This window comes from Sus scrofa, chromosome 1, assembly GCF_000003025.6.
Source record: "Sus scrofa isolate TJ Tabasco breed Duroc chromosome 1, Sscrofa11.1, whole genome shotgun sequence".
Taxonomy (NCBI): domain Eukaryota; kingdom Metazoa; phylum Chordata; class Mammalia; order Artiodactyla; family Suidae; genus Sus; species Sus scrofa.
Window position 1 is genome coordinate 73,195,769 of NC_010443.5, and position 16,599 is coordinate 73,212,367.

A 16,599-nucleotide genomic window follows, 5' to 3' on the forward strand; every position below is an offset into this window, starting at 1 on the left:
AGCTATGAGGACCTAATGAGATAGTGTGGATGAAATGCTGAGGCTGTGTCTGAATCACAGTAAGTGCCTGCTAAATATTTACTGTTACAGTATTGATTATTATTAAACAATGCTCTTCCCAAGCCAGAGCAGTGACAATGCTATGGGCCTTTTATTGAACTAGCTGTAATGATTACTTTCAACCAGGAAACAAGAGGACTTTCCTCCAGCGCGGCAGGCTAAGGCAAGCTAAGGCACTCACGGAAGGTATTCTTTGAGGGCTGTTTGCCCTAAAGGCTGGGGCTGGGAGGAGTACAGGAAGGACAACTGAGCTGAAGGTGGGGTTTCAAGCTCTTTTCATTTCTTTCACTTCTGCGATCTGGCGGGAAGCAGAGGATAATTTTTAAAAGGAAGGAAGGAAAGAAAAAAAGAAGCCACGTACACACACCTCAGAAACTTGGGGAATGGAAGGGACGGAGAGGTTGAAAGCCTTTACCCCTGACGCAGCATGTTTGGAAGCATGGATCATCACGTGACTCATTGGTAAACGATAACCCTGATTTGATGGGTCAAGCCCAGCATATAAGAAAGAGGGAGGGAAGAAGGAAATAGGAGAGACAGGAAGGAAGGAAAAATAAGGAAACGGAACAGAAAATATTAGAAAGCATTGCACACAGTAAAGTAAATTTGAGAAGTTGTTTCTCTGTGTCTATGTATTTACATACAAATCCATACACATTAACTGTATGTCTCCATAAAGAGGATTTATAACAGTATCACTGCTGAAAAGCATTACCCTAATGAATTCAAATTGTCTTACTTGCTAATTCCTATAGACTCTAAATTAGATTTTTAGCAACTCACTCACCATTAAATTCTATTACACCAAAATCATTTTGGAGGTCCCAGATCGTGAAAGTTTCATGAGGTTTTTACCAGTATAGAGAAATATGAGTGTGTAATGCCAATCATGAAAACAATCAATATTGCAAAAAAAAAAAAAAAATCATAATTGCATCACAACTGACTTTAGAAAAGGGGCAAAGCAAGGGCTTTGGAACAAGTGCTTCCACTAATACATTTAAAATGGGAGTTCCCATCATGGTGCAGCAGAAAGGAATGTGACTAGCATCCATGAGGATGAGGGTTCAATTCCTGGCCTCGCTCGGTGTGTTAAGGATCCGGCGTTGCTGTGGCTCTGGCATAGGCCGGCAGCTGTCGCTCTGACTGGACCCCTATACTGGGAACCTCCATATGCCATAGGAGTGGCCCCAAAAAGCAAAATAAATAAATAAATAAAATAAAATAAAGATTCCGTGCAGAAAGAGATCACCAGAAACGTACACGCCATGCAGTCAGCATACCCGTTCTGGGGGAACCTGCTCTCATTAGCCCCCAGTGTAGGAAATAAGCACAGGGACAAGTTTCTTCTGAACAAAACAAACCCGAGTCGTTTCTTCCCCTCCCTCCCCCACCACCACATTCCTACAGCAGGCGGAGGCCGGAGTATATCTGAACTGGAAATCCCCCCTATAACTTGCACTATGCAGCCTCATTAATAAAAATATTTCAGTTTCTACCAAGCAGCATGTTAAAAACACTGCCATCGATACAAACATTTTTGGCTAACTTGCTCGAATAAAAAATTAAGTTAGAGTCCCAGCAGAGGGCAACATTCCTCACTCCCAGGGACCTTGGCTATACAATTCAGCACAAAACACGACACACGCACCAAAGAGAAGGCTCTTAGATGTCCCCACACTGGTGTCCTGTCAACTCAGTGCTCCAATTAATTCCACAAATGCTGCCAAGGCGACGAGGGGCTGGCTGCCTGTGCTGCTGCTGATAAAATCTCTGCTCAGCTGTCTAGGAGTATCAAGAAATCTTTAAATCTGTGCTACTTGGCACTGGCGTCTGGCTGACACCATTCCCAATTCTCTAAGGCTCATCTTCCAACCATATGGGAACTCGGCTGCATGGCTCAGGCTCGGCGGTGCCAGCATCTCTCCTGGACCAGAGCCACGCCTTTCATTCCACGAGCACCCAGAGTCTCAGGTGGGGATGCCCAAAGCTCTCTGCTGGAGAATCTGACCACTCAAAAGGAGGGTGATGCAGGATAATAAGCGAGCAGGATTTAAGGGAGACCCCACCTTTCTGTGGCCAGCGACAGCTGGGGGACCCGGTTTCCATGGAGGTGCTCCAAGCGCTGAACACCTACCCCAGGACTCCAAATCCAAGAGCAGCCACTGAACTCAGTTCAACCAATGATGAGTAGCTAAATGGTGCCCAGAGAGTCAGCAAACTGGAACACCAAGAAAGCAGCGTGCCTTCAGAGGAGTGAGTTGAGAATTAATGTGGCATCAAGGACAGACGATGAGAAAGGGCTCCTGGGGGGCTGGCACCACTACCCACCTCCAAACAATAGAGGCAGAGGTGAGGCTTTACTTTTTTCATTATCTTCCTCCTCCTCATCATTATTAAATGACCAGATATAGTTAGCAAAAAGGAATGGAAGAACTTGTTACCATGCAGAGTCAATAAACAAATATTACTGAGTGCCTAACACCTGTCGGGCACTGTGAAAGGCCCTGGGGAAACAGGGAACAAGCCTGCCTCGGGCCTTGTGGCTTTTATCCTTGGGTCACTCCTATACTGCTGACAGTGTATGGTGCTATTGTGCCTAAAAAAAAAAAAAGCACCTGGGGAGATAAAGCAACTATAGTGAAGGGGGATGAGAAAGACCACAGGAATGGCAAAATATCAGAGCAGGGCATCCCCAGGGGCTCCTCACAGCATCTTACAAATACCCCACAGTGCTTGGGGCCTCCTGGATTTAAGGACACAGTTCGACATCCAGCAGGCTTGGCAGCGTTAGCTTCTCTGAGCCTCACTGAAATGGGCATGGGCGTGGTACCCATCTCTAGAATTGCTGTAGAAATGACTGCAAACCTCCAACTGGTTCCACAGCGACAGACACTTAGGTGTTTGGGACCCTTGTGCTGAGTGAATAAGATGGCATTTCCATTCTCATTCCATTGGAAGATAAACTACAAGGACACTTTGGGATCAAAAACAAACAAAAGAAACAAAGAACCCCAGGAGAACAAAGCTAACTTCTGCCTGGCATAGGGCTCTGGACTATCCCCCCCCAACCACTTCCATGAACAAAAAGATGGCTAGCAATAAAAATGCTGGCTACTCACCTCCCACATCTGCTGTATTTGGCTATGAAGCCTTTCCCAGTGGAGGCGCCAGTAACTCTTTATACACCCTTTTGTAAAATTTTTGAGGGCGGTTTTATTTTTCCTCTAAACGTTGTACCCAGTGTCATGGATAAACAAGAGGGCAGCACCGAAAGGAGTTTGAACGTGACGTACCTTTAGCATCAGGGCTACCACTCAAATCCTCCCCTCTTGGCTCCAATCCCCTTTCTGTGGGCTTGAAGGAGAAGATGGAAGGTGATCAGAGTTGAGGGCACTCAGGCCAGGGTGTCAGATGGCAATTCCATGCCATTGTCCTTCTGAGCCATGTGGAGGGAAGCAGCTGAATACTGACGAGAAGGGTGCGAGTTGGAGACGGGGGTTAGGGAGCAGTAAGTAAACATTTCTGGAGGCTGACATGGGGCAGGCCCTGTGCTGGGCTCCCTCCAAGGGTTGTCTCAAGGATCCACACAAGAAACCACTTGAGGGAGCAGTGTCACCCTATCATGGAGGGACCAGAGTCTGAGAAGCCACTAACTGGCCAAAGGCCCATGGTGAACTCCCCCTGATCTGGCCCAGACTCTACTCCTTCTGGAACTGACCATTCCCTATGGGCTGGACCAGAGAAGGTGTGGCTCACCTCCTGCCTGGGGAGCAGGGAGCCCTAGCCTAGTGTTCCCAGTCACTGCGGACACCTCACACCAGGAACAAGCTCACACTGGCGTCTGGGCACTTGATTTTAACTTGTATGTCTGAGTTGGCTCTTCTGTCTGGGGGAGATATTAATTCTCTCATCACTGTTACACAGATAAAATGAAATAAGAAAAGGAGTGGAGCTATTTGTCAAGTGGGTAGTCAAGAGCTGTTAATGCACTTGCTTTTCACTTTTTTGGGTTATTGCTTGTTTCAGCCTCTGGGTCCTCTGTCTCACTCTGTGATGAAACTGAAGACAGTCCTGTATAGGACTTCCTTGTAGCACAGTGCGTTAAAGATGCAGCATTTTCACTGCATTGGCTCCTGTTGCTGCGGTGGTATGGGTTCCATCCTTACCCCAGGAACTTCCACATGGCGTTGACACGGCCAAAAAAACAAAACAAAACCAAACCCAAAAAGATAGTTGTGTATAGTCCCTGCTTCTGCTCTCTCACCTCTGCCTCCTGCTCTCTCACCTCCGCCTCCCCCCTCCCACCTGTGCCTCCCATGATGGCATCTATAAGATGAATCAGAGAAACCTCAGGGGGAGAATGATCAAGGATAGCTACTCTAGAAGCTCCCATCGTGGCTCAGTGGTTATCGAACCCGACTAGCATCCATGAGGATGCGGGTTCGATCCCTGGCCAGATCATGGATCTGGCTTTGCCGTGAGCTGTGGTGTAGGTTGCAGGTGCAGCTCAGATCCTGCACTGCTGTGGCTGTGGTGTAGGCTGGCAGCTACAGTTCCAACTGGACCCCTAGACTGGGAACTTCCATGTGCCTCGGGGGCAGCCCTAAAAGACAAAAAAGACCAAAAAACCCCCCAAAACCAGGATAACTTCTCTGAATTAGGACTAGTACTACTGTGGAGAAGTCAACATGTGCTATGATTTCACAAAACCAACAGATTGTTTCTAAAGTCCTCAGGGTTCCCAGGACATCGATTTACTGACACATCAACTTATTAACACAAACTTTTTTGCGGGGGGCATCCTCGCAGCATATGGAAGCTCCAGGGCCAGGGATCAAATCCAAGTAGTATCTGCAACCTGCGCCACAGTTGAGCTGTCACAAAGCTGGATCCTTAATCCACTGCACCACAGCGGGAACTCCAACTTACACAAACTTTTAAAAGGAAACACTGCCTTACCTTCATGTGACACCTTTCTACAAGGAGCTCAAGAATTTCAAAGGGTGTATACATGCATAGATTCCTTTTACAGAACAGAAGGGGAGCAGGGCTATCAACCTCACTTTATCCATACTAAGGGAAATGAAGAAAGCTAATAACATACCCCAAATAAATGCTAGGACTTCACATGTCTTTTCCACTCCAAAATCTAGAGTGGAACTCTTTCTAGAACTGCCTGCTGTAGCCAATCCATTGAAAAGTAAACATAGGTGACCAATTAGAATATGAGAATTGGACAAGTCATATTAGAAATATTCAAATATATATTTGTTCCCTTTTCCCCAAACATGTCAGGATCCTAGAGGATACCTGAAGTTCTGGCCAGACAAAGGGTGTGCCTCATCAGATCCAGAAGAGCCCCTGCAACCTTCGAACCATTCCTGTGATGCTCACAGAGATTCCTCCATCAGGACCCCAAAGGAGCTCTAGCCGGTGCAGGACCTTTCCCGACTTGCTTCACGTGCTGAAGGATTCAACTAAAATACAAATCCTAAGAACCTTCTCCTTCCTCTTCTGCCCCCAGGATAGGAAGATGCTCTCTTCTCTATGAGGCCATGACAACAAAAACATAGTGGATGAAAGGATGAAGAGTGGCCACCATTTGTACATCACCCAGCCTAACCACAAAGGCCACAAACCAGCCTACACATGGTCAGAATGCCTTCTAGATACAAGAGCTTGCTGTTCCTTGCTGTAGTGAATGGTTTATAAAAACGGCCACCATGCCCACCCTACCTTGTGTGGAAGCCTCTTTGCAATGTGACTTTCTTGTGTCCACCATCAGGAGGGGGCATCTATTTTCCACCCCTTGATCTAGGTTTGGCCACATGACTTGATTTGACTAGTGGGTCAGGAGCAAACATGACCCAAGCAGAGGTGTGAAAAGTGTTTGCTCCCCAGAGCTTGCCCTCCTTGCTCCTGGGAAGGCTTCCAGGCAAGTGAGCAAGCCTGCGTTAGCCTCTTCCTTATAGGGGGAGAGAAGGTATATAAAGGGAAGCTGGAGTCATGTCAGCCCAGGTGAGGCCAGGATGGGAGTGGGGTCTTCCCCGACCACCTGGCCTCAGCCACATCAGGCCAAACCAGAGGACCCACCAGCTGATTCATGGAACTGTGAACAAATCAAATAGTGGCTGTTTTGGTTTTGCTTTTTTTTTTATGGCCTCACCTTCAGCACGTGGGGCTTCCTGGGCTAGGGATCAAATTAGAGCTGCAGCTGCCAACCTACACCACAGCCACAGCAACATGGGATCCAAGCCGCCTCTGTGACCTACACCAGAGCTCGCAGCAACACCAGATCCTTAACCCACTGAGCAGGGCCAGGGATAGAACTCGCATCCTCATGGTTACTAGTTGGGTTCGTTACCGCTAAACCACAATGCGAACTCCCTATATTCCATCTCTTGAACTCAGATTTTTACTTGCAAAGAAAATGTGAAAGAGTTTACAGAACAGACCACAAGTAGAAATGTAATGTCCACAGAAGATGTTTTCAGGGACATAACATAGTGCTTCTCAAACTTCTCAGTACTTTCAGGCTCAAGGGGTCTAACCCATAGGATCAACCAAAAAGTCCATCAAGTGATGAATGATAAACAAAATGTGCTATATTCATACCATGAAATATTGAACAGCCATAGAAAGGAATGAAGAACTGATGCATATTAAGCACGGATGAGCACTGAGAACATTTTGCTCAGTGAGAGACACAAAGGGTCACATATTCTATGACTCCATTGATATGAAATATCCAGAATAGGCAAACCCATAGAGACAGAAAGCAGATGAATGGTTGCCAGGAGCTAGAGGAGGGGGGAGCAACTTGCTTAATTGGGTACAGGATTTCTTTGTGGGGTGATGAAAACGTTCTAAAAGTTATGGTAGTAATGGTTGCACAATCCTGTGACTTATACTAAAAACCCCTGACTTGTACAATTTAAACTGGTGAATTATATAGTATGTGAATTATATTATGATAGAGCCGTTTGGAAAAAAATCCCGAATAAATGAATGAATGAACGAACCCCTCAATGTTCTTTTTTTTTTTTTTTTTTTTGTCTTTTTGCTATTTCTTTGGGCCGCTCCCGCAGCATATGGAGGTTCCCAGGCTAAGGGTCGAATCGGAGCTGTAGCCACCAGCCTACGCCAGAGCCACAGCAATGCGGGATCCAAGCCGAGTCTGCGACCTACACCACAGCTCACGGCAACGCCGGATCCTTAACCCACTGAGCAAGGGCAGGGACCGAACTTGCAACCTCATGGTTCCTAGTCGGATTCGTTAACCACTGCACCACGATGGGAACTCCCCTTGTGAAAATCTTTATCTTATCATTTCGACAATTGAGAAAAAGGACAGCTTTTACTTAATGAAGACTCACTAAATCTCTAAAATCCATCAATACCCAATTTATTTCGATCTGGATCTGCCATAGCATCTAACAGAGGAGAATTAAAATAAACCCAGTAACAACCCAGAGTGTCCCAGGCTGACACCCCCAGGGGTACTGACTAATGATAACCAGCTCTGAAACACGGGCTCTTTGGGACACACATGCAGAAGCTGAAATGCCCATCTGGGTTCCCAAAGAGCGTGTGCGTCTGTGTGTGTGTGTGTGTGTGTGTGTATCCATGAGTGAGAGAGGGAGAAAGAGAGAGAGAGAAATGGTGGGAAAGTGGCTTGGTTGGAGAGCCTGGGAACATGAGTTTAAGGTGTGATCTGCTTGTCTGCAGGTGGGCTCTGTGGACCAGGCACCCCCACCAGACATCTCATCTTCCTAACTCCTCTCTCCTTACTCTTAACTCTTTAACTTCTGTGTACCTGTCTTATCTCCCATTTGGACCACAGGCTACTAGAGGAAACCACCGGGTCCAGTTCCAGAATTCAGCAAAGTTCACTACAACCAGCAGGGGATTAAGAAATAAAGCAAATTCATACAACTGATAAGTTAGAGGGAAGAGGCATGTTATAAAAACACTTTCTTCCTCCTTAGAAAAAATTCACTTAACGAGCTCCCCTAATAGACACGAAAGATGGATTTAGGAAAAGACCTGCTAAGCCTCGCCTTCTCTAGGAATCTACTTAAGGTGTACACTCTGTGAAATGCTGTAGGCTTTCCTTAACAGTCCTTGCTGTCAACAAGCTCCTGCTTTGCCTGTAGAGAAAGCAAAACAAAGAACTCAAAAGCAGCCGAATGGTGAAGACTCCCCTAACCCTAATAGAGAATTCAGACACAGACAAGACTTCCAGTTGAAGACACCTTCTAGAAACTTAAGCCAAAGCTGGGAGAGCTGCAATGAAAGCTTCTCGTGCCCAAAGCATTAGCAGCTGCCCGCGTCGTCCCAGTAGAGAGATCCGGCATCTCATCAGAGGGCTGGAGCCTGAGCAAACCCTCACCTCGGGAATCAGCCGCCGCCGCTTCACGCTCGGAACCGGGTCGGGCGGGCCGTCGCCGCCGCCGCTGCCGCTGGGCTGCTTCCTCTTGCTAGAGTCCTGGAGGGCAGTGAAGACGCCGTCCAGAGGGTGCTTCTCGGAGGACCTGGAATTCACCGAGCAGTCCAGGGCAGCATCTTCGGCTTCTGTCTCCACTTTCACAGTGTTATTTTTCAGAACTGTGGCAGAGAGGAAAGAGGGCTCATCAGCGCCGAGATGAGCAGGGTCTCCAGCGGCAGGCTGTATGCAGGCCGCCCTCTGATACAATCACTCAGCAAACAATGTCTGAGTAACCATCACAAACTGCCTTTCCAACCAAGCAATTTGTATCTGGGCACACTAGTGCTATACAATGAAATCATACTCCAAGATCGTTTTGTTCAAAACAGGTTTTAAAGCCTTTTCCTTGGGGGGGTGGGGGGGGGACATGGAAGAAGAGAAGCAAACACTATTCTTTTAAATGATGCTTTTAAAAAATTCCCTGGGGGTCTAGTGGCTAGGATGCGGGCTCTCACTGCTGCTGCCCTGGGTCCACTCAACCCCTGGTCTGGGAACTGAGATCCCACATCAAGCCAGCTGCATGCTGTGGCCAATAAATAAGTAAATAAATAAATATTAAATAAAAAATAAATTAAAAGTAACTCTAGGAGTTCCTTCATGGCTCAGCAGGTTAAGGATCCAGCATTGTTACTGCTATGGCTCTGGTTATAGCTGTACAGAGGGTTAGAGCCTGGCTGGGGAACTTCAGCATGCTGGCCAAAAAAAAAGAAAGAAAAGAAAGAAAGAAACTCTGTAAAGATACACAAAATAAAATCGGTGTGTGGTGGGGGATGGGACTCAGGAGTGAGAGGAGACTTTTCCTTGACTTTCCATCATACATCTTTTAATATTTTGAACGATGGGACTGTATAGCCTAATAAAAGTATTAAGTTAAAATATTTTTAAAGGGTTTTTTTACCTTCTTCTACATCTTCACTGAATTCAGTTGCGTTCATCTTCTATTCCACTAAATGAAAAGACAAAGACAAAGTCTTGATTTATTGTTTATTTGTAAATTTACCTACCCATGAGAAAAACCCTTGCCCTCCCAACCCTGGCTCTGGGTAAGAGAAGGTTAAACCGATATGGCTCTGCGACATCAAGGAAAACTGCATCCTCTTGTTCGCAGTTGCTCAGATGCGGCCAGGCCTCCTGTATGCCTGCTGGGAGGGCTTTTCCAAGACTATGAGGGCAGAACGCATCCTAAAACATCAACTGAGAGCCACTTCCCAAAAAAGCAAACATATTGGAAAAAATCAAGTCTTATGAAAGACCCCAGTTTGGATGATCTGTTACTCCCTGTCGTGTAAATTCTAGCCATAAAATGAAAAGGCTGACTAAGGGTGGAGCCTGTGGACCCCATGATCTAAGCTGAGGTCTTAGGACTCCAGGTGGTCCAAAAAAGACCTGTGCTGTCTATGACACACACTAGTAGCCACTAGTCACATGTGGCTCCCATGGACTCCGAATGGAGATGTGCTGTAAGATACATGCTGAATTTCAAAGACTCAGCACAGCATCAAGAATGTAAAAATCTCATTAGTAAATTTTTATATTGACTATGTGTTAAAATGATAATACTTCAGATTTACTGGGCTAAACTAAATACTTTATTAAAATTAATTTCACTTCTTAATGTGGCTGCTAGAAAACTTTAATCTACATATGTGGCATATTTTTATTAGATGGTGCTGGTCTAGCCCTTTCTTCAGCAACAATGAGGAGAAAGAGGCACTGTGGGTTCCCAGATCTCCTGAGCGCTACACGATCTGGTCCAAACCACCCTTCTTATTGATGAGGGAATGAGGCAGGAGAGGTGGCCTGTATCAGCTGCAAGGTCTGGGGCAGAGCAGCCCCTCACTCTCACTGCCCCAGTGAAATGGAACAGACACTGTGATTAAAAGCACCGCTACAACTTTGAGATTCCCCTAATTACATAACAGTGTGTCCATAAATAGGATAAAGTATAAAAGAGGTCCTTACTTTGGAAAAGACTAGAGCGTTTATTATTTACATTGAGGAGATGCGGTTCCCACAAAGGTAAAGCTGCTTGCAAATTACTGAGTGCCCATTCTGGTTAAGGGTCAGAGGGAAGCAGGCTAAGGAGTAGCTTTAGGAAATTTCTATAAGGAAGAGAAACGTCATCTACAAAGTTCAATAAACTATTCACCCAGCAGCCGTGGAATGGTATGTGGTCCTGCTTCAGATGGACAGATTTGGGGAGGGCAGGAGAGTATGTCTAGGTAATCTGAGCACATGATAATAACTGCAAAAACCACTAATATAGCAACAATAATATAGTGCCATGATGTATGGCAGGCACTATTCTCAGTTATCACAATAACTTCATGATAGGCACAATTCTTTTCATCCCCGTATTACTAACTTTCCAAGGAAATTTAAGATTTATGTGAAATTGAAATTACAATAAAATGAATCCCTACTTACCAAACTATCTCTTATTTGAAAACCATCCCATGCAGGTGAGATGGAGGGCGAATAAATAGTAAATTCAAGAATCCGAGAACTATTTTACCAATGGTGAATTTTAGCAAAGAGAATTTCCACTGTATTCCAAGGAAATAATCCTCATGTTTAGGTGTCTCTGAGGGGAGGGCGGCACGGGCACGTAGGTGGGCATGAGAACTCTTGTCAGGCAGAAAGTCTGGCCCATGCTGGGCAGAAACTCAGGCCTGATTCCCAGGCCAGCCAAGGGGCCTCTCAAGGAAATGATCTGAGCCTCCAACCCTGTGAGGGCCGGAGCTGCGCCCGCCCTGGGAGACCCTGCCTCCCCTGCACATAACCCATCCCCAACAGGGAGGCTCAGGAGGAATGAGCACTGAGTTGCTGGAGAAGGTATAGGGTACAAAACAAACTACATTCTGGAGAGAAGTGGTGGGAAAGGTAGGAGACAGCGGATGGTTTATTTGGGGAGAAAGGGGATCCACAAAGACTCTGGCTGAACAGAAAGCATGAAAAGGATGAGCGAATGCTACAAGAAAAGCCAGGAGTAGGTGAAGAAACAACCCGCGAGAAAAGCATGCACATGGCCGTCTAACACTCCATTTCCGTTTCCGGAAGCGGCGCGGGACCAGGGCGCAGGCGAGGGGCAGGTGAGCCGAAGCCTAAGTGCTGAACCACCACCATGTGACACTAACGTGGGCAATTTAGCACCTGAATTCTGATCTTCCCCTGACTCTCGCGTCAGAAAATGATGAAGGAGGGGTACACCCCTGAGCCACCTGCGGGTGGGAAGAGAGGCCAGAGAAGGCTGAGCAAGCTCACGGGAAGAGGTGAGAAGTGGGGGTGGCGACGGCGGCAGCTTCGTGGACGTTCAGGACACCACAGTGCATCTCCTTTGGAAGACATTTCCAATTTCATTTATAGGCCAGTTGACAGATGGTAGCTTAGCAGAGAAGTAACCTGGAATGCAGTGTGGTGGGCCCCTTCCCTCCTAGCCAGCAAAGAAGCCACAGCTCCTTGGGAAGCCGGGGAATTTCCCATTTGCAAGTCTGGAAAACCAAGTGCATCTGGCTCAAGTGGTGGGGAGTGAGATGAGAATTCTCATTAATATCCACAGCCTGAGAACTTGGGGCCTGGCGCTGCCTGGCCATTTGGTGTGCACCTCCATCTCACCCTAAACTATTTCAATCCCAATTTTGCCGGTAGAAAATATTGGGGGCGTAGTAAATACTTACAATTTTTATTTGTGAACTAGACCGCGATGAGGCTGGAAAAATTATTTTTATATCACTTTGATTACAGAAGTAAAATATTTGAACATTGGACAGGGGAGGAAGGGAACTGGGGACCGGTACTTGCCCAGTGTCACATAGCTAGTAGAGGGCAGAACTAGGATTTAAATCAAGTCTGTGTGTATCTCTTAGCCGCTGGGAGAGGGAATAGCAGAATCCTCATTCTTCTGATGAACACACAGGCCAGTTTCCAGCCTTGGATCTCTCAGTCCAACAGCAGCTGGAAATCGCCTTTCTTCTCCATGTCACTACCAGAAAAACCAGTCTGCTCTGTGCTTATACAGACTCCACGTCACAGTACAGACGTCCCTACAGAAGGATGGGATGTGTGGGTCACTTCCCAGCATCCCGAGCTGACACGGAGGCAGCACATCACCGTCCTGACTGGGTAGAAAGGGGATGGGTATCACACGCTGCTACCTCCATTTCCCGGTCATCTGCCCAGATGAAGGTCACAAGGTTGCTCATCCTGGGCGGACACTCAACACCAGGATGCCAAGCATGCCGCAGAAATTCCTTTGGCTTACACAACTATACGTTCCAGAGGAGCTACCAACTACCTCAGCACCCTCCCACCGGGCTGCTAGGATTACGATCTCCTTTGCCTGCAGGACCTGACAGAATTTCTCATTTTAACATTCTCTCCTCAAAACCGTCTTATTCCTCTCACCACGAATCTCAGATTGTGAGACAGTTCAACTAAGCATCCACGTGTCCCTGAAAATCAGCTTTTCCCCAAGGGGTGCCTGTTCTATGTTCCTGAGAAACCCACGCCCAGGGGGAGATTTAAAGGAGTGAAGGGGGCGTGTGTCAAGAAGACCCCTGTAGCTTGCTGCTGCCTCTAGTTAAACAGCCCGGGTTCTAAGACACAGGTGACCTATGGGAGAGTAACTCTCAAACAGGACCAATCTCCTATTTCACTTAATCCAATAAGTGAAAATGAAAGGTTTTGTTTGTTTTTCAACCAAATAGCTTAGGAAGCCTGAGGCAAAGTGATGGTCATTGGTAAACATTTAAATGTTGCAGACTATATATAATTTTATCATTATACCTAATAGTCTCTATCTTCAAAGGGAGAGATGGACAATGTTCAATTTTCCATGCAAGGCACATGGGTTGGGGGAAAATCAGGTCATCAGAAAGCCTTCAGTTTACCAAAAACACAAAAGAAAGGGTAATCCCAAATGTTCAAGAAACAAAATGCTTTAGACATTCAAGTATCAAAGTACAAAGGATAAACTGCTTAAATTGGCTACATAAACATAGTAGCTGGCAGGTATAACCTCTGTGCCTCATCCTGAAAAACAGCTGAATCTGCCTCCAAATATCAGGACTCACCTGGCTTGGGGCAGGAGGCAAGAGGCAGGCAGAGGAGTGGGAACCAGTCACTGGTACGTGGAAAGAACCAATTCTAACGGATGCCACAAAGAAATGGAAAAGCTGGAAGGATTGACAATTATAGGTCAACTCATAGAGGTTGTTTTGTTTTGTTTTGTTTTTGACGGCACCCTCTGCATGTGGAAGTTCCTAGGTCAGGGACTGAACCCGTGGCACAGAGTAGTGACAATGCCAGATCCTTAACCTGCTGCACCACAAGGGAACTCCATAGAATTCATTTAAGGGAAGATGCTTAAAGTCTTTTTTCTTCTCTTTTCTTCGGACTATATATACATGTGCCTGAAACAAAATCTGAAAGGTATAAAAGGCATTTAGTTAAAAAGTCCCCTGTCCTGCAGGCACTGGGCTACCCAACCAGGTCAATGCTCCTGAGTCCTTCCAGACACTTTCTGCCAGATGTGACATGTATACAGTGCAGTGTGGCAGGCAGCTGGCTCGGACTGGCCTGCACAGACTGTGTGTCTCTCCCCAACTCCCTGACCAGTGAGGTCAAGCTGGCAGCTTGAAATTGGCCATGGTGGGAATTGACACTATGGAAATCGACACTTTTTTTCTTTCTGGAGAGCATTTACCACTACACCCAAGGCCCTTTCAGGGGGTCTAGAAGATCAAACTATTTTCATAATAACACTGAGATGTTGCTGCCTCCTTCCTGTCACAGACGTGGAGGAGCCTTTTCCAAAGGCTACATGATACATTATTTTGCAAAAAATTGAATACAGAAGCAGATAATGAAAATTCGGCTCTCTTCCATTAAGTCAGATATGAAAGAGATTTGCAAAAATGTAAACAATAGCATTCTTTTCACTTAGTTTCTTTGGAAAAATAATTATTTTCATAAAAAATGTTATTGACATTAATTTATAATGGATTTATTGTGGGTTTGGGTTTTGTTTTTTTGTTTTTTTGTTTGTTTTTTTTTTGGCCATGCCCATAGCACGCGTAAGTTTCCGGGCCAGGGCTCGAGCCCTCACTATAGCAGTCACCCAAGTAGATAGAGTAACAATGCTGGACCTTCAACCTGCGTCACAAGAGAACTCCCAATTTTGGTTATTTTTTAAATGAATTAGTAGATAAATATTTAAACTTTTTCCTTCTGTTTTAGTTTCTACCACAGTAAATATTGACAGTAAAAAAAAAAAAAAAAAAAAAAAAAAAGTTCTTTGTGGAAGTTCCCGTTATGGTGCATGGGAAACAAATCCGACTAGTAACCATAAGGTTGTGGGTTTGATCCCTGGCCTCGCTCAGTGGGTTAAGTATCTGAGTCCTTCCAGATACTTTCTGCCAGATGTGACATGTATACAGCTTGGTGTTGCCCTGAGCTGTGGTGTAGCTCGCAGACATGGCTCGGATCCAGTGTCACTGTGACTGTGGTGTAGGCCAGCAGCTACAGCTCTGATTGGACCCCTAACCTGGGAACCTCCATATGCCACCAGTGTGGCCCTAAAAAGCGAAAAAAAAAAAAAAAAGTTCTTTGGGGTCCTCAGTAACTTTTAAGGGTATAAAGAGCCCTTGAGAGTACATTAATGTATCACGGGAATTTCTGTATCACTTATTTAGTTTGAGTTCCCCCAGAAGCAGGTTTTGAGACAAGGATTTAGAGTAGTTTCTTTGGGAGGGGACAGACAAGGGCTGAAAACCAGTAAGAGTCCCTAAGGCCAGCACTGAGGGTGCTGACAGAGGTGTCCAACAGGGGTTTGTGGGAGCTCCCCAGGCAATCCCTGAAGGCAGCAGCCTGCAGTGCCGCTACCTCCCAGCTCCCTGTACTGCCCTGTGCTTTTGCACACTAACAGCCTACCTGTGGAAGATGCTGTGCTAAGAACTCTACTAAGTGCACTTAACCTAACGATCGATCAATCGTAGGAGGTGGAAACTCTTCTTAGTCTCAGTTTACAAGTGAGGCAGAGCTTTAGAGCCAGTTGGGACCTCGGAGATCATTTCATTTTTCAGGTGTGAGACCCGAGGCTCGGGGGTTAGGAACCTGCTCCAAATCATCCCGTGGGGAGTGGCCCTGGCCTCCCTGACCTGTGCCTTGGTGGCTATGCTCCCCACCGTGTGACAGGCAGCTGGTGGTGCTGGTGGGGTGACTCTCCTCTGCACAGGGGGGATTAACCGACAGTCCAGCTTCTTTATAGGGATGGAAACCAACCCAGGGCAGAGGTGGGAGGACCTGGAGGATAAAGACGAAACCCTGGGAACTTGGGTTGGAGGGGAGGGTGGGTAAACATCAGAAGCTAACAGCAACAGGAAGGAAAGAGCAGTCAGAACCTCAAGGTTAGACGATATTACATTAAGGTTTCTATAACAACTGTAACTCACATCGAATAAACATCCCAGGCTGCGAGCTGCAGCTGTGGAGAAGACGACTATTTCGTGATCTGGATAGAAACCATTTTAACCTCTGACATGGACCAACAAGATTTATTTTCCTTTAGAAGAAATAACATTAAAGCAAATTCCAGAGGGAAATTATTATATACATATTTTTGGTCATCTTTTGTCTTTTTAGGGCCAAACCTGCGGCATATGGAGGTCCCCAGACTAGATGTCGAATCGGAGCTATAGCTGCCAGCCTACACCACAGCCACAGCAACACCAGATCCGAGCCACGTCTGCAACCTACACCACAGCTCATGGCAACGCCGGATCCTTAACCCACTGAGCAAGTGCAGGGACCAAACCCGCAACCTCATGGTTCCTACTCGGATTCATTTCTGATGCGCCACAACGGAAACTCCAAGAAAGATTTTGCTTCGGAAATAACCCTGTCGATGTTTTAAAAGGGCATAGCGTGATCTTCCTCATCACTTTCAGCTTCTAAAGACCTATAACCAAATCTTTCCGTCATTTACAGAGCCCCAAGCACTTTAAAATTACAACACGAAATGAGCCAAGACCAGAAGAGCAAAGAACCTG

General features: G+C 46.2%; 1 protein-coding gene across 2 annotated transcripts in view; it reads right to left on the reverse strand.

Moving 5' to 3' along the window:
- The window catches only part of BEND3 (BEN domain containing 3), a 39,919-nt gene that overhangs the window by 11,024 nt on the left and 12,296 nt on the right, over window positions 1-16,599 (reverse strand). For both annotated transcript variants that reach the window (XM_021090618.1, XM_021090612.1), the window contains 2 exons: window positions 9,450-9,497; window positions 8,456-8,670 (listed from right to left, as the gene is read on the reverse strand). In XM_021090618.1, coding sequence (XP_020946277.1) covers window positions 8,456-8,670; window positions 9,450-9,486 — 252 coding nt within the window. In that variant the 5' untranslated portion in view covers window positions 9,487-9,497. The remainder of the gene's footprint in view (window positions 1-8,455; window positions 8,671-9,449; window positions 9,498-16,599) is intronic.